We start from the raw sequence: 19,443 nt of genomic DNA on the forward strand, positions 1-19,443 counted from the left end.
GTTGTTAGCTGTAAAACAGAGGCCAAGTGAAGGCTATAAGCATACTAGGCCTACATGTTTTCATAATTAAGAAATATTAATGCAAGCTACAACTATATAAACCTACTATTCTGAATAATGTTTTTGTGTTTCATTTTCACCTGCTGCCATGTGCGTTCGGCAATGGTGTTGCATCTGAAATGTTCACAGGATTAGGCATACACTAAATCAGTCAATGGGGGCTACTTAAACATTCAATTATCCTTATTACTGTAATCTATATGCCCACTTCTGAATTGTTTTGCATCTGTAGGCCTTTCTATGAACTCAAAATAGGCAATTTAATTATTAACTCATTTCAGACATTCCGCAAGCTATTAAAAGGTGCCATGTGTAATGTCCGCCAAAAATCAATTCATACTCCACATTCCATAAAAAATGGGGGCAGTATACCTCCAGAAAGTGAGCTGGTTTACCCTAGAGTAACAACCGAGACTCGTGTATTGCAGTTTGGTTAGCGGTTATGTTGTCCGCATACTGCCTCCCATGGCCGAAACTGGTATTATGACACCTGTCGGGCTGTGGCTAGTAATTTAGCATGCTAATTCAGGTTGATATCTCTGCAGCACTCTACCACTCTACCTTGTTATTTTTTAAATGACATCATCGCCCTTATTTCTTCTCATTCTTTTGATGCGTGTAGCTCATCTTTTGGATATTTTTACCTCAATTCTTACACATGGCACCTTTAATCCTCCATAACACATATTTGAAGAACATGTGGAAATAAAACTTTACTTTTAGGCATTTAGGCTACCCGATCTGCAATACATTGCCAACAGCCTTGTCTTGCTTTGTTTGCTGCCGACGTATATTTGATTTTAGTCGTAGAGTGAGTTTTAATTCCTCATAACTTGTCACAATACTTGTGCATTCCTCGTCCGTAAAATAGGGTGATCTTGTCATCATTGAAAGTGGTGACTTGCGCTGCAACCCGCCCCTTTTATGTGACCACGCACAAACTCCAATTAGGTTAACCCCAGCTCTACAAATCAACTTCATAATCAGCGTCGTAGTACCGATTAACACCACTTATGATAACCAGGTTTTGTCAACCCCGGTTTAACAAAGTAACCCTGGGTTACATCTGGGTAGGTTAAGCTCCCTTCGTAGTACAGGTCCCAGGTTTAGGTGGTGTATGATAGCGATTTTTAGACAACGTGCCAGGCCCCTCCCTAGGTTGTTAATTGCCACACCCCTGGGCGCAATGCTTAAAAAATAAACGTGCAAAATACCGAATTAAACTTTGCACGGGTGAATAACGAGCTTTACTGGAGCCCAAAATACAGCCCTATGTGTTTAACCCAGCATTGATCACATCAAGTCAAATCTGCGCAGATCTGCATCAAGTCGAACAAGCCTGTTAAGTCAGCTGCACACGCACATCTCGAACGTACTTTGTGTTAGCTGGGTCACGTCACACCCTGCTTCTATGACCGCGGAAGGAGTTGCTCGTATTGGCACAGATCAACTATCGACTACTGAAACAAATCTCTTTTGTTGTGAGTCATTACTCAATGTTTTTCAATGTTGCAATTAATTGGTAACCAATAACCCATATAACATGTTGATGGCAGCAGCGTGTGCAATTCAAACCTTGTGAGTTAGTTAGCCACGTTACTAGCCAAAGTTGTAGCAAAGATACAAAACTATGGATCAGGTCTGTCTTGTCAGCAGGTCTAGTCTAGCCATGATTCGATATGTCAATGAACTGAAAACCTGTAGTTTCCGTGTAACTAGCTTGCGGAATGCCGAGTTTAATAAACTACTTTCTTCGACGTTGCCTAACTTAAAGGGTGGGGAAGTGGAAACCAGCGCCCCCAGTGGTTTCGTTCCTATCGAAGAGCAGTCGCAATGTTAAGTCCCATTATGAAGGTATTTTGGTCTTGAACGCCTGAGAACTTGTGGCAATAGATGTTGTACTTGTAGCCAAAAGTCCCGTGTATCTAGGGGTGTGACTTTCGAAACCGACGTCTCGAATCAGTGTCGAGGCTTCAAAGCACAAGTGTTTCGAAACACTGCTTCGAAACAGCCATGTCATGTGACCACTGCTTCGAAACATCGTTCAAAATCCCCATGTCATGTGACCAAAGTTAAGTGAACCTTCGGTGCATTTCACCGGTGTCGGCAGGCGTGCCCGCGCGTTCAATTAACAGTGTAGCTTTCTTTTAATCAATAACCATGATGGTGTAGTGGTTAGTGAGGGGTTTTTTTGCACGGTAGCCCAGGCTGCTCAAATGTGGTTCGATCCCCGTTTGATTTGTAAGGTATTGTTTCAGAACGTATCTGTTTATGTTTTCTTACTTCACCATTAACCACACAGTTTCAACTAAACTCTCAGAATGGTCCAAAATCTTGAGTTTTTATAAGCAGAAAGTGATTTAGAGAACACATAGTGGCAGCAATAAGATTCTCTTTATTGTGACTTCATGTGGTCTTTCAAAAAATTATGAACGGGAGTTAATGGAGAGATAACAATTATTTTTTGGTCCAGTTTGAATTGTGCCACAAATTTCACATATGATGTGTGTGAATTTAAAAGATAATTTTTCACGTCAAGAAAGTACTGTTGTTCGATAGACTTCAAAAGTTATGTTGGTTTTGAGCGAATCCACTCAGTGGACTACATCTCTCGTCTCGAACGATGTACGTCACCAACGTAATGAAATGATAAGAGCTGTTATGCTAGTTAACGGTTGCATCTTGCTGCCTGCTATGTCACTTAACAGTATGTAATGTACAGTCTAACGAATACAACTTACCTGATGTGTTTAATCCTCTGACTCATGGTATTTTCTTCGGCAAGGAAAGCCCAATTAAGACCTGTTGCTGGTATGCTTGTACAATCTAGTGTGGCTGTGAATGAGCTAACGTCACTAGCGCGACTGATGGGTTTGTAGTCGTTGGAATTACGATCTTTCACAATGTTGTAATTCAATAGTTACGAAACAAACTGCAAATGTCTTTACATGAAAAATTGTCTTTAATATTGACAAACATCATATGGGTAATTCAAGGCACAAGTCAACCGGGACCAGAAAATAATTTATTTTTCGCCGGAAGGGGCGGGACTTCACCACTCTATTGACCAAGGGCATGCTGCTTAGCTTTTGACAAAGACTGAACACGGGTAACACAGCGAGCCACGAACTTTAAAGACTACATTTCCAATACGAAGCATTTGACAGATTTGTACAGTCAGAGAATGTCTAATAAGGGGAGAACCTTCACTCTCGGAACGCTTCCGGTGTGGTACTGCATCTAGGGGCGCTCGCGGGCGAGTCCAGAATGAATGGAGGTCTATGGAGCTGTACCCCTCATAATCCACTTTTCTCGGGATATAATTTTTTTTCAAATAATTTGAATATTGTATTCGAAAGGGGAGGCAAAGACAATACACTTGGTTGAGTATTATATTTTTTAAAGTCACTTAATTGTTCTAAAAAGCCTGTCAAACGTGTCAATGACGTCATTCATTAGCATGAACATAGCATAGCATAGCATCAATGCTAGCGTGTTATGGGCAACAACGACCCAACCTATAAGAAAATGAAAGGACATGACTCCTGGATTATTTCACTTTTGATTGATAATCCATATCCATTTTGCGAAAAATAAAATAAAATCTGAGGGTTTCAGTTGTTAAATAGGTGAAAACAATAAATGTAGCCATGTAACTCCATTGGACCCCATGTATTTTGGACTTCGCCCATGATAAGCCATCTAGGTGAACTCTGATGAACTGCAGCCAAATTCGGTTTGTATGGGATTAATAGAGAGTGGGGAGGCTCTCCGTAGACGGGCTCTGGTACAGCAGTTAGAACTTAAATCCTTGGGTACTTGTGCCAGGGGTGGGGTGAGGTGGGTAAACTGTGGGGTGTAGTGGTAAAAAAGAGGTGGGTAAACTATAAATTCTGTTATCAGGCGGACCACGGTATACCGGTGTGTATCCTGACCACCATAGGCCAGGGGTGGGCAAACTTTTTAGCTCAATCAACAGTGATTTTGTGTTCAAATATTAACTGCTTAAAAAATACTGCTAATGTGGCTGTGCCCTCTCACAGTTTATAAGTGGTCAGTAGTGGGAAGTACTGATGCCTTCATGATTTCCTTTTAAAAGTTTCTTATAAGAAGGAGATATCAATTATCAACAATGACAAGCCAGCTGGAATCTGCTCTCTCTCCCTCTTGTGCGTGCTTAGACGCGTTCCCAATTAAATGGAGTAGCATAACGTTCAAGTTAGATCTGCTGCAATGGAGATTACAAAGAGTGTCATCTCTATGTAACGTGACCAACCACAACGTCGTCTATCGCAGGAAAAATAGCAGCCTGATGACCTAATGAAATGCTTGGCGGGCTGGTTCCGGCCCGCGAGCTGTAGTTTGCCCACCCCTGCTATAGGTTATCATTTGAACACCCAGTGATATGTTAATTGGTACATGAAGTTAAGCACCAAAGGCCACTATCTAGAATTCTAGATTTCCGCCTGGACATTAAAGTACTATAACTTGTGTAGCGTTGCACTGTCTCACACTACAAGCTTTAAACTTGGCATGACTCCTGCTCATAAATAGTGATTGAGAGGTTTTGGGCTACTATGCTATGTTCCCAAGCTGAAATGAAAAACTTCTTTAGGTGGAGATTGATTTTTACATGTTCTATCTCTACTTTCTCTTATAATACTGAGAAATAAAGTTTCATTTGATATCATGTTTATGTATATGGTCCTTGTGGTTGTGGATATATTCAACATTTTTTTTGGGCATGTGCTGAAAATTGGACTGAATTGCTTGTTAAAGTCACAAAAAGAAAATGTTAACTTGACAACCACCCTAGAGCATTACCTATGTAGGGTTCCCACGGGTCATGGAATTTCTAGAATATCATGGAATTTTGATCTATTCTATTCCAGACATGGAAAGTCAGGGAATGTTATCATATTTGGGAATTTTGTTGTAGCAGTTTTATTAATACAAATATATTTCCACACAGAATTGGTGTATATCTGGTTATTAGCTTTACTGCTTGTTTGAGTGGTGATGGTTAGCCCAACCTTGTTTATTCAATGGCCATTTATTCATATTCCGCTCTAAGAAGTAAAAGATTCTTGAACGCTACGCGGCTGCTCTGATTTAATTACACATACTGCCGTTAAAACGTTTCTAAAATTCTAAAATGCAATATTTGACAGCTAAATGCACTGGGACAAGGTAGCACCCATTCTGGGTTATCACAGCACAGTGGCCTATAGGCTAGGGGCTTTCTCCCCTCGCTGTCCCTTCTCACAGTGTTTGCATTTCTCTCTGTGGATGAGGTGAAGTCAGATTTTGTGACTTTTGTGTATATTTATCTTAAATAATTGATTCTGCATACATTAGTATGTTTTGGTAGTGGGTTAAGTCGTAGGGGATCCACTGAAATTAAGCTGCGAATGGCAGGCAGGCTACTCAGAACACTGTTTTTCCTGCCAGTGGGTCAAATTCTGTTTTTGTGACGTAACCGCTATATCTCTTTAGCAATGTTGAGCAATAAGCCTACCCTTTAAATGGAATGTGTCAGACGAAATTACAGTAGCTTTAAATGTCAATGTGTGTCTGAATATTTTTTCGAAGAATAATATGTAGCATTTCTTCTGCTGTTCCAAACAGTTAAATTCACTAAAACATGGTTGTAGCTTTTCAGACCTGTTTTACATGCCATATCACATCCTTATATCCAGGCTGTCATGTTGTTCATCCATGTAGCCATAAGATTCATAGCACTCTATCTATAGGCCTACATGTAGGCATAGGCTTAAATCTATCCAGAAATATTAAATATTTAAAACATTTGGCAGACGAGGGCAGCTCTATTTTAGCCTGGTCCTACCAGACTCTCGTACGCATATTTAATTTGTACAGAGAATCTGACCACTTTCCATTGCTAAGTGTTAACTTCCTTTAAGGTGAATGCTCTGTTGTAGTTTAAAACTATTGGATCTGCCCAGAGCCACTCTGGATCTGCCATAACCAATCGCTAACGTTTGGTTAAACTAGCGCACAACCTCAACGTCACCATTCTCAGCCACCCTTCTGTTCGCTGATTGGACAGGTAAAATTTGGCCTGAGAAAACCCGCAAATATACTGAAAACCAGACGACGTACTGAAGGAAAATGAATATTGAGCGGGAGTACAGAGCCAGGCTAGCTCTATTTTCTATTTTTTTCCTGATTGGGCTTCTCTGTGATGATACCAAAAAAATACCTTAGCCTTAGGAATATCATCCCTGATAACTATGGCCTACTATTGTAATATTCTATTCTCGTCTGGTGTTGTTATTAATTGGAAAGACATGCTGAAAGAGATTAATAAACTGAAGGAATTAACTGTACCACACATTTTGTGTCGACTTGGCTGATTGAGTTTTCCTCTGCCACTACCAACATTGTTGACAGTGTAGGTCCCGCCCCTTCCTTGATTTCAATTGGCTAGCAATAGAGAAGTGACATTGACGAGCCCAGCGCTGTCCTAAAAGCGCTCAAGAGCTCTGCGGGAAAAAACAGTCAGCGCCGAGGGCTTTTTTCCGCCGAGGGCACTGAGCGCTGTAAACGCTGAACTTCATAGGATTTGTATTGAAAATAGCTGCCGTCGGCGCAAAAAACGCATTTGGTGGATTCAGGCCCTAATAAGACCGGTCTAGTTTGCATTCTCATGAACTTGAACTGTTTTCAGTTTGGTTAGATATTTAATTATTGTTTGCAACACATAATGTTGAGATTAAAGAAAAAACAATTTGAATAATGAAGTGAAATCTCTCTGAACTCCAAATATCAATTCAACAAATTACTGTAAAGATACAATGACATGTTTACAGACTGTTTTGGACACTATGGCAATAAACTTGAACTTTAAGCGTTTCCATGCAGTCCTATGTGAGCCATTTTCTGTGGTATTCTGATGGGATTTTCAACATGAACTGAGAATGTCTATAATAAATACATTTTTCACCCCAATAAAAATCAATATCTGACACTTTTGTCTCCCCCTCCCTTTCACATGTACACAGCATATGTAAGGCCCCGGAAACACCAACCCGATTATTGGACGTCGTCGGACAGTCAGGCGAGGTCGGTGACTCAAGTCGGTTCGGTGTGTCCTGTGCCGTCGTCAGTTGGAGTTGGTGTCGGCGTTCATTTTGCCCGATTTTACATGTTGAATTGGCCAAAGGCAGTCGGCCTCAATGACCAATCTGATTGGTGGAGTGCTAGAACCCTTAAATAACCTAAACATTAACTCAGATTAGTAGGCCTATGACCATTAGCCCTACATTCAGCGATGTAAAGTTATGAACCCATTTTGCTAAACTATCCTAACATATTTTCGCTAGAACTATAGACTACCACACAGTTGCTGAACGTATGTTATTCAGGTTAGTTTGCAAAAACATACAAGTTTAACCAAAGTCCTTAGTTGCTACCTAGCTAGCGAACATTCCCATTCACTTTTTGTTTACTGCTAACGTTAGCTAGCTCGGTTAACGGGCAAAAATAAATGATTTATTCCGTGTCCGAAAGAGTGTTTCATTGGCATCACACACAAGCAATGACAATAACATAGTACACATTATATATTTATAAATATGTTCTTGTTGCTTAATCAGAGAAGTCCGAAACTAGTGCCATTCCATTGCCAGACTAGTGTCAGTCCATTGGCTGCTGTTATGTAATTATGCTGTTATTTAAATGTATTATGTCTCGCGCACACGCAGAACGTATGCTCGGCGTCGCTTCGGTGTGTTCCGCGGCACTTTTTTGACCGACTTGGGGAAGACGGGATCCGACTGATTAGTCCGACTGCTTTTCTGCCAACAGTTGGTCGTCGGGTTGGTGTGTCCCGGCCCTAACAGACAACACAAACAACACTTGACTGCAACGGCGAGGTGCTAGGTTTGTTGTTATGGTAATCGAACCACACGCTCAACCATAGTGTCAGCACTCCTTTACACCTCCCTCCCCTTTGAGAAGCGTGGCCATGTGATTCACACACACACAGGTGTCCTTCATGCATCCACGAGTCGTACTTATCCCATCCCAGGGTGCCCCACACACTAATGCTTCACCCATCCGTTTCATCAGAGAGGTCCCAGGGGATCCCCCATACGGCTCACACATCAGGCACTGATGGCCTTATGCCAACTAAAGTGTTTTTATAGTAGAAATGTTAAGGTGTGGTCATTTGATTATTGTGTTGCCATTTCATTTTTGTATGATCTCATCAAGCACTGATGTCATCATATTTTTATGTAATTGCGAACTCTTGCCATTCTAGAAAGAAAATATTGATTGATAAAAGATCATTTTCTCTTTTCTCTCAATTTAGGTGAGGATGGCAAGTGATGGCAACCCAAAATGCTAAAAGCATGTACATGAAATGTAGTTTGCAAACTGTGATTTTGAATTTGTAAAGAAAATGGCCCGAAGTGTGAACTTCAATCCAGATTCACACCACCTTGAAGCAGAAATGGAGTAAGTACATGTATACACACTCCTACACAAATATTTTCCTATTTTTAAGTAAAAGTATAAAATATACCTGCAAGTGGTGATGACAGGCCCGAGCACCTACAGTTCCGCGACTTGTGACATTTCGTCATTCAACAATGCGCTCACATGTGATGTGTACCTCAGATGCGCACAGACGTGTAGAAATTTAACAAAAATGTTCGACATCACAAACCTTACTTACTAGGCTCCTGATGGTGACAGTTTTTTCACATGCAGATGGCCTTGAGGTAACCTAAAAGCATAAATAATTCAAGCATGAGTACAAAAATGCTCAAGTTGTAGTGCCACTTATAGACAGAAGTAACCTTTCATTACCTTTGATCTACTGTATCTCAACATACAATATGACAATGGGATGGGGGTGTATGATTGACCCTCACAATATAAACTCAGGGCATACTACAAGTACTGTAATAATAAAAATCCTTACAGAATGATAAGGTTTAGCACTTTTAGTGCTGGCCACAGCCTGTACAGCTGGTACGGCCGGGAGTTTTTTGTTTTTTAAGTGTTGTTTATTATCTCCATGACTGCAGCAAGAGGACCACGCACAAGGAACTACAAAGTGTCTGAGGCAGTTTGAGGACAGGAAAGGGTGTATTAAAGGATCAAAAAAGTAGCAGACAAAGAGAATCGTTGATAAATAAATAATAACGCAATATGCTTGTTCCTTAATCTCATCACGATTAACCCGTTAACGCTGACAGCCCTACATATTACACAATAGGTACCATATGTATATGTAAACACATACTAAATGTCTGTTAAAACATGAGGAATTTGTTGCCGTTTATGTCATCCTTGGCCACATATCATCTGTATATCTTTGCACTTTACGTTTTACTGTTTTATCTTTTGTTAAGTGTTGAGTTGGTTCTGAGACTATGAATTTCATTACTGGTAATTATGATGTTGTCAAGTGTATATGGTTGTTAACTTAAAGTTGAATTCAAGATTGGCCTACAAGGTAATTTTGGCAAGAAAATCTATTATAAAATCTATTATTTTAGTTTCATCTCAATTGGACATACGGTTCCTGGCTCACTGTCTCAACCCCCCCCCCCCCCCCCCCAGAAGCCCCATTGATGAAGCAGCAGTTCATGACTCCTTCAGTCACTTGATAGAGGAACAGGTTCAGGGCTTTCCAAACGCCCTAGAAATGGACCAGTTGGAACTTGACGATGAGGCCAGAGGTACAGCATCTTTATCTACTCTCTATTAATCCATAACAAATTAGTATGACTGCTGCTGCTGCTACAGTAATCTTTGTCAATGTTTTTTTTTCCCTTCTGTCTCCAGTCCACATAAAACTTTGCATGAGCTCCAACCACAGAGTGGTTACTATTATTGTTATTATCAAGAATCCAAATTCAGTAGACATCTGTTTTCTCCCTGACCATTAAATTATTGGGTATCTTTAAAATTTGTTTAAACAACTTTTGCATTTTTGACTTTCAGCTTGCATTGGTGGGGTTCATTAGTGTATTCAGACTATCATTCTGCTGTTGTTTTTACTGTACTGTATTAAAACAAAGAATATTGATCAATATTGAATTAACATTTAATTTGTACTGACTGTCATATGCTCTAAGCTAACATCTAACCTAGTAAATGGTTTTCAAGAATACTGTAGGTCTATGTAATCTGAATAATCATACTGTAAGTAATTTGTATTTTTTTTTTAAACTAATACAATATTTTACACAGCAGCCTTTTTGCATTTTCCTGCAATGGTAATTCCTTCCTTGGAATTACATTTTCTTTTACATTGGTATTTGTACATGTTGTAACTGGGCAGTTCCAGCGTTATGGATGTGACAATTGGACTGGTATTTGTACATGTTGTAACTGGGCAGTTCCAGCGTTATGGATGTGACAATTGGACTGATATTGGTAAACAAAATGCCTTAGAGTAGGGGCAAAATTAGTATCAGTGAATTAGTTTGCATAACTTTTAATGTAACCACTGTCCTCTGAATGTTGACAAATCCTCAAATTTCATATAATTATTTACATCCTAAGAATACAAGGCATTTTATCAGCGTTATGGATGTGACATAGCCTGGAAAATCCTAAAAGATTAAGGGTCTGGCCACGAACAATGTAATGGCCCAACTCGAGGGGCGGCACCAAGCATGCATTTGAAAATCCCACTGCACAAAATTGGATAACACTTGTTGGACTGTTTACTCTGAATGATTCCGGACTTCGACGCAATTGGATAACACTATGACCAATGTTTACTGACCTCCAACGTTGCAGCGCCGTCGTCATCAGTTTAGCTCGCCTCTGGCCCGCCTATATCAGATAAGCCGATTAGATTGGTTCCCCGGGATGCAAGGGGTAAAAGTAAGAAACTGGTGTTATGGATGTGACGGTTTCACGTTATGGATGTGACGTGTCTGAACCAGTCCTCCACAAACTACATAAAAAACATAATTAAGTAGTGAATTTTGATATTAAACAATTGAAATAGTAATTATGAAAAACTAGCGATTACATTATTGCTTCCTCAGTGACCACTAAGATCCACAGAAAGAATCAGGACAACAAGTAATTTAAAATATAAAAAAATAAAAAATTTTCTTTTACCGTCATCAATTTTGGTCAGTGATTCCCGGGTTACTGAAACACCAGGGAACATGAAACTTGGTAGCCACTCCCCCACCGCGCTAGATTAAATGACTAGCCTACCTGAACCGTTGCACCCAAGATGGCAAAATATTTATGGTATGTTAGTCTCAAGAGCCCGCATCAACCTAGCCCATACCCACTCATTTGTGATTTGCACATACAGTACATGCTACACACACACATGCACATACATATAGACAGTCAAGCACACACACACACATAAACACAGAGAGACGGGCAAGCACACACACACATGCACAAACACCCACCCACACAAATGCACACACATAAACACACACACACACACAGGCACGCATACGCATGTGTGCATACAGACACACAAACACCCACCCACACGAATGCACACACACAGGCACGCATACGCACATGCGCACACACACACACACATAAACACACACTCTTATAAACAAAAGCAAACTCACACATGCACACACTCATTTACATGCACATGAGTTGCAGGAGTAAGAGATGGAGACCCATTGACAAGCGTGATTTATTTTTGCGAAAAGAATATGCAGGACTGAGAGGCGGTCATATTTTGTACATCTAATTTATTGCTGCCGTTATTCATTTTACTCTGTGGGTATTAGCTACAGAGGATCTGACACTTCAAATGCTGGCATATCGTGTTGTACCTTTGTCAATATGGGAGCGACACTTTTAAAACTAGAAAATGTAATTTCGAGGAAACTTTTATTTGATAACAGTTGGCAGAAGTCATAGTTGATAACAACTGACAGTTGAAATGGCTGAACAGTTAAATAGTTGAGTAGTTTAAATAGTTAAATTATTTAATAGTGAATTATTGTAGTGAGGACATTTATTTTGAAACAGTTGTGGGCAGAGGAAATAGTTGAACAGGATCTGTAGAGCCAGATTGTATGTTTAAAGCCTGAGACGGAGTATATAGTTTAAAAGGTAAATGTAGATAGTGTAATGGATGTTGATAGACAGAAAGTTGAATGGATGTTGATGGGCAGATTGTTTAATGGATGTTGATGGGATAGTTTAATGGGTAGATGAGTGAATGGTTTGAAGAGGATGAATGAATAGAAAGTTGGTTACTACGGTGATGCTAGGATGGACATGGTGGTTGCATAGCTTAATAAAAGTTGATAGTTTAAAAGTAGACTGTAGATAGTTTACAAGTTGTTGATAGACAGTAGATAGTTTAAAAGTTGTTGATAGACAGCTAGTTTAATAGATAGTTTAACGATAGTTTAAAAGTAGACCGTTTAAAAGTTGAAGGTAAATAGTTTAAAAGTTGTTGACAGACTGGAAGTTTAATGAATGTTGATATTCAAATAGTTTAATGGCTGTGTATAGGTAGATATTTGACGATAACTGAAAGTTGGAATGGCTCTAATGTTTGCTAGCAGTTATGCTAAGATTTTTAAATATCTTAACCATCTTTACTTAGCTAACGTTTTTCTAGCAGTTTTCTTAAACATGCTAACTATCTTAGCAATGTTAACTATCTTAACCATCTTTACTTAGCTAACTTAACTAACATTTTCTAGCAGTTTTCTTAAACATGCTAACTATGTTAACCATGTGACTTAGCTAACCTAGCTTATCATTTTTAGTAGTTATCTTAACTATCTTGTAGCATCTTAACAAGATAACTATCTTAACCATGTGACTTAGCTAACCTAGCTAATCATTTTTTGTAGTTATGCTAACTATGCTAACTAACATGCTAACTATGCTAACCATGTGACTTAGCTAACCTAGCTAATAATTTTTAGCAGTTTTATTAAAAATGCTAACAATGTTAGCAATGCTAACTATGCTAACCATGCTAACTAGTTACAGTGGGTAGGGGTCATAGTTGATGACAAGTGTTGACATAGTTGATGACAAGTTAAAAGTTGTTGATGGAGAGCTAGTTTAATAGATAGTTTAATACTAGTTTAAAAGTAGACTGTTTAAAAGTTGAATGTATATAGTTTAAAAGTTGTTGATAGACAGCTAGTTTAATAGATAGATAGTTTAATGATAGTTTAAAAGTAGACCGTTTAAAAGTTGAATGTAAAAAGTTCAGTAGTTTAATGGGTTACATTACATACATAACAGTGGATTATTGTAGTGAGGACTTTTATTTTGAAACAGTTTTGGGCAGAGGAAACAGTTAAATAGGATGTGTAGTCTTAATTGACCCAGATTGTATGCTTAAAGCCTGAGGCTGCAGGTGGCCTGAACACCTGCCATAGGATTCTAATTGCTTAACGGCCGTATTATGATGTCACAATCGGCAATGTTAAGTCTATGGGGATTTTTAAAAAAGTTTTTCTTTAATAGTTTAAAAAGTATAAAAGTTTCAAAGTTGAAAAGACATAGCAGCTTGGTCCGTTTGAAGACCTACGTTACAAAGTTTGAACGAAGTTTCTAAGTTAAACTGTTCAAGAGAAATTGCATACGGAAAAAGTGGTAAGCGGAATAATAAGAAGTTGTTGTTGATGTTGTTGCCTTGGAAGAACAGTACAGTGCATTTTCATGCACTGTAATAAGAATAAGTTACCTAGGAAGAACAGTACAGTGCATTTTCATGCACTGTAATAAGTTGCCTAGGAAGAACAGTACAGTGCATTTTCATGCACTGTAACTAGAAAAGCATTTCCTGAAGGAAATACAGTGCATGAAAATGCAAAGAAATATGATGTAAAATATCATACAGAGTAAAAACAAATAATGTAGATATAGTTGCAATAGTGTTGCTAGGGCACATATCGAGGGCTGAGAAACAAGAGGGCGTAAGTGACATTTCACCAACTTTACAGTAGAGCCAAAACAAAAAATGGGCATAGTTTCCTCTTACTTTCTGTACTGATTTTACCTATTTAAAGCACATTTATTAACCCAGATGGATGACTCAATACTAAATGAATAATAATTTATCTTTATCTTTTTAAAAAAATATTTTCTACATTTCCAAATTTAAGAAATAGTCACATACGCCTTTTTGGCACCAATATTTTAATGTCATTTGGATATGACATATGGTCGTATCTGATTATTTCATGAGCAAAAAAGAATATGAATGTGCTTGTAAATGAGCAACAGTCATTTTTACACAATGAAAGGCAGTAAAAAATATTTATATTAGATGATTTATTTCAATGCTATTTATTTTTTATTCGTTGCACTATCAATAGACAGACATTAGGAGAGGTGCATCAATATCCATACATTAATGACATTAACTAAACTAATCATGTGAACAAAGTGAATAAAATATACATAAGTATGTGCAACAATATTCATTAATTCATGACATTGACTAAACTCATGTGAACACAATATTAAACAAATTTTAAAAAATGTTGCTGTACAACTAGACAACCATAGGAATTAATATGTTTTTAAGTATTTGGAGTATGTACAACACTATTCATGAATGAATGACATTAACTAATCAGGTGAACAAAATGTTCAGAAACTTTTAATCTATGCATTACATCTCAGTTGATTCAGAAGCCTTCAAAGACTGGTAAAAGTCCAGATAGGAACTGGGGATACTTGCCATTTGTGCATAGTGTGATCAAGTCTTTTTTTTTTAGTGCACTGATCCCTGGTTGGGATTTGTTCAACTTTTTAGGCTCAATTGCACGTGAACCTCTTGTCTCCTGTTGCCCAACCTCAAGAATGCGGAATTCATCACTCGTCAATTCATACTTGAATTGGATACATCTTGGATTTTCCTTGGTGTAGCGCAGCCATTTTAATTTCTGCCAGCGGACACTGTCTCCCTCTGTGTCTTTGGTTCTATTTCCCATTGTTTGTTGTGAAAAAGACTTGAAATCAAGGAAGTCAGTATGGCCAAGTTCTATCACATCATATGGCTTGTTTTTCCTTGCCATCCTTACAAGTGTGAAGTATCCCTGTGGACTGTATACAGGCACATTTTTTCTTGCAGTCTCAATAGCTGCAAGGACACTATCACATTCCATTTGGCTGTGTCCAGACTCCATGAACTTGTGGTCAATAATAGAAATGGGCAGATTTTTCACAGCATGGAGACACATGGCGCTGAAACCGGCATTTCTGTTCTGTCCTCCACATGTGTCAGAGTACAGAACCACGTGATCAGTGTCTGAAAGTGAGGACAGATACTTGAACATACATGTACTGATCTCAGATGAACCACGTCCTCCCTCGCCTTCATGCCACATGTAGCAATTTACTGCCTTGCTCCCTAACTCATATGCTGTAAGATTGTAGGTGCTTAGCTTCCTTGAGTAAAAGAGACTGCTCACATTACTCCATGGAGTGGTAAGCACTTGCTCAAGATCAAAAGTGACTGCCCTGAATGAAGACTCTTGTTGTGCTTGTCTCTTATCTTGTTCTTTCTGATCACGGGCCTGTGTTTTTCTGTTCTGGTGTGCATTGTATTCCTCTAAATTGATTTCCTTGTCACCGTCAGTCAAACGCTTGTACCATTCACAGTACTTGCATGCATCCTTAGTAGGTTGGTTAACTCTGAATTGAAGATATGCCGGTATAAACTAATTTTCTCTGCACTGACTTTCCATTCCTCATTGCATTTGCTGACATAGAGGTCATACATCTTAGAAACATTCAAATTCTCCCCAAGATATTGCCTTGCTGTGTCTTTTCGGCAATAGTGTGACTCAATTGTTGGGAAAGAATTAATGTGATTTCTGATCAAATTTTTCCTCTCTTCTGAGATTTTGTTACCAGGGGTATGATTTCCGTGTGTGCTTGGTGGAGAGATTCCTAAATTAATGGAGGACTGCCCATTCTCTGCAGACCTGGCAAACTTTTCTGTTATATCAAGGGTTTTTAAGAAGAAATCTTTGCAGGTTTGAATTTCCCTGTGTAGTAAGTCTGTATTCGATTGAGTTGTTGAACTGCTTTGATGCAGTTTGGGTTGTCTGTCTCTTTTTAATCGTTCTAACAGTGTGGTTGATGATGATAATCTTTTTGTCTAGACACATCTCCCATTGACCAGAAGTGGTCAAAGATGTTTTGCCTCTCCAGCTCAGGGAAGTTGTTGTTACATTTGTAACGACAGGTGGTACAGTCTTTTTCCTTGACCGTTCGTGCGGGAACATTAATGTTTTTGCCATTAACATAGCTTTGGCCTGATACTCTGAGCCTCTTTCTGATATTTCTTTGCCAGCTATCGGGGTTCCGCTGTCTTTTTCTTCCCCTTTGCTCACCCTGATTCTCAACCTCAACTCTCATTGTCTCCATGTTAACATGTTCCTCAACTCTCACTGTCTCCATATTAACAACATGCTCCAGTTCCTCAGGTCTAATCTCTGCTCCTGCACTGTCCCAGATTTCTTCCATTCTCACTGGCTCCAGAGTTAGGATGATGCACTGTTCTTGCTCCTCATAGCTCATCACTGTACCTGCCTGCTCCGTGATTTTGTGTCCCCCCTCTGCCTGCTCCACTGCATTGTTCACATCCTGTGCCTGTAAGCCTAGCACTGCACTAGGCTAGCACTAGGCGAGCACTCCCTCCTGTATCAGAGTATCACTTTGCTCGCTCTCCTGTCTCTCTTTTTCTGCTCTCTCTCTCTCCTGTGTCTGCTCTCCTGTAATACATAAACACACTATGTAAGCTGTTTCTGCAATTGTCTGTAGAGTCCTACCCCCACCCCCCACCCAAATTCAAACATGTTGAATTGAAAGTCTATTTTTTTATATAGCACACTTAAAACTTACCATCCCATGCCTGTGCTACAGCTCTCTCTCTCTCCTGTGCTTGCTCCACTTCTCTCTCTCCTGTGCTTGCTCCACATCTCTCTCTCTCTCTTCTCTCTTGGTTCCACTCTCTCTCTCTCCTGTACTGCTGTGATACGTAAACATACATGTAAACAATCTGTAATTATCTTCATAACCCAACCAACCAACTAAACAGTGATCAAAGATGCTATATAGGCTATTTGTTTACTAGCTATTTAGGCAACTAGCTTATGCTAAACTAGCCAGCTAAAGATATCTTTACTGAAATATGTTAATATTAAAACTTATTCTTATTCTCATGAGTCTGACTCAGGGCATCTTCTATAATATGTAAACTGTTTCTCTTATGATCCGCAAAACCCCCTTCACGTGTCTAACTAAACAGTGATCAAACAAACATGCTGAAATAGGCTACTCAGGCAACTAGCTTTTGCTTGCTAAAGGCTAAACTAGCCAGCTAAAGGCTAAATCATACTATCTAATGGGATACTTTAGCCTGCTGAAAAATGTTGAAGAAATATCCTCATCAGTCTGACTCATGGCATTTTCTATTATACGCATACATGTAAACTGTTTCTCTTATGATCTGCAGAACCCCCTTCATCTGATTTGTAGCTAAACAGTGACCACACATACATGCTGAAATAGGCTATTTAGTAGGCTAGCTAGTTGGGCAACTAGCTTTTGCTTGCTAAAGGCTAAACTAGCCAGCTAAAGGCTAACTCATACTATCTAATGGGATACTTTAGCTTGCTGAAAAATGTTGAAGAAATATCCTCATCAGTCTGACTCATGGCATTTTCTATTATACGCATACATGTAAACTGTTTCTCTTATGATCTGCAGAACCCCCTTCATCTGATTTGTAGCTAAACAGTGACCACACAAACATGCTGAAATAGGCTATTTGGTAGGCTAGCTAGTTGGGCAACTAGCTTCTGCTCGCTAGAGGCTAAACTAGCCAGCTAAAAGTAAATGCACTTACGCCCTTCTGAATCCAACTGTTTATGTATGTTCACAGTTAAGACCTTTGGTTTTTGTTTAATAACTTTAAATGTATAAATATTCTACTTACATAATTGTGTCAGTTAGAAAGAGCTCATCAAGAGCTTTCAGGTGAGATATATATATATATATATATATATATATATATAACTCAATTTTGACCAAAATGTCACTTACGCCCTCTTGCTTCTCAGCCCTCGATATGTTGGTTGTTATGCCAAATTAAGTGGTTGCTATGCTGGTTGCTTAGGTAATCCTGTTGGTTGCTATGGTGGTTGCTAGGTTGAAGTTTGAAGTATTTTGCTAGGGTATTTGACATGGTTGCTAGGCTGTTGCTAGAGTATCTGACATGGTTGATAGGCTGTTGATAGGGTACTTGTGGTGGTTGCTATGCTGATGCTAGGTTACTTGTGGTGGTTGCTATGCTGGTTGCTTGGTTAGACTCATTGGTTGCTATGTTGGTTGCTAGGTTGTAACGGTGGAAGTGGTTGCTAGGCTGTTGCTAGGGTATTTGACATGGTTGCTAGGCTGTTGCTAGGGTACTTGTGGTGGTTGTTATGCTGGTTGCTAGGTTAAACTCATTGGTTGCTAGGTTGTAACTGTAGAAGTGGTTGCTAGGCTGTTGCTAGGGTATTTTACATGGTTACTAGGCTGTTGCTATGGTACTTGAGGTGGTTGCTAGGCTGTTGCTAGGTTAGTTGTGGTGGTTGCTATGCTGGTTGCTAGGTTAAATTCATTGGTTGCTAGATTGTAACTGTATAAGTGGTTGCAAGGCTGTTGCTAGGGTGTTTGACATGGTTGCTAGCCTGTTGCTAGGGTACTTGATGTGGTTTCTAGGCTGTTGCTAGGTTAGTTGTGGTGGTTGCTATGCTGGGTGCTAGGTTAAACTCATTGGTTGCTATATTGGTTGCTAGGTTGTAACTGTGGAAGTGGTTGCTAGGCTGTTGCTAGGGTACTTGAGGTGGTTGCTATTTTGGTTGCTAGGTAGATGAGGTTTAATATAGTTGGAATGACTGAACTAGGTAGATGAGGTTTAATATAGTTGGAATGACTGAACAGTTGGAATGACTGAACCGAAGGAGGTTGCTATGTTAACTCCTGCTGCAAAGTCAGCCATCTTCACCAGCTAACACGATAATCCAGTTAACAACAAATTACAAAAACAACAGTATGACAATTACGGGAAGATAATCGCTCAGATTGTCGTTATAGGCCACTCGAAAATAGGCTATGGCTAGGCTAATCACTGGAGGTATTTTAATATTATGTTTTGTTTTGCTAATGCTTAGGCGAGGCCTCCTTGTGGTTTTGATCAGCCTAATAATCTCTGAAATGTCAATTGTAAACACTAACAGATGTTTATCGGCTTCGAGGTAAAATAAAGTCTCCAGTCTTGTAAATTCACATTATATAACATCCATAACGTCACATCCATGACGCACCATTAAAGGTTTTAAAAGTAAGAAAGGGGCACAATTTGTTCAT

At 39.2% G+C, this 19,443-nt stretch overlaps 1 protein-coding gene across 5 annotated transcripts in view; it reads left to right on the forward strand.

Moving 5' to 3' along the window:
* Positions 1 to 1,279: 1,279 nt before the first annotated feature.
* The window catches only part of tmc6b (transmembrane channel-like 6b), an 82,610-nt gene continuing 64,446 nt past the window's right edge, over positions 1,280 to 19,443 (forward strand). For 4 of the 5 annotated variants that reach the window (XR_007194552.1, XM_048252422.1, XM_048252424.1 and 1 more), the window contains exons 1-3: positions 1,280 to 1,541; positions 8,399 to 8,544; positions 9,658 to 9,776. Coding sequence is in view for 4 of the 5 variants with exons in the window: in XM_048252422.1 (XP_048108379.1) it covers positions 8,489 to 8,544; positions 9,658 to 9,776 (175 nt within the window). In the remaining variant the exon portion in view is untranslated. Of the gene's footprint in view, positions 1,542 to 7,904; positions 7,966 to 8,398; positions 8,545 to 9,657; positions 9,777 to 19,443 lie in introns of those variants that run through there. The other variant, XM_048252423.1, reaches the window with a different exon arrangement.

Source organism: Alosa alosa, chromosome 9 (genome assembly GCF_017589495.1).
Source record: "Alosa alosa isolate M-15738 ecotype Scorff River chromosome 9, AALO_Geno_1.1, whole genome shotgun sequence".
Taxonomy (NCBI): domain Eukaryota; kingdom Metazoa; phylum Chordata; class Actinopteri; order Clupeiformes; family Clupeidae; genus Alosa; species Alosa alosa.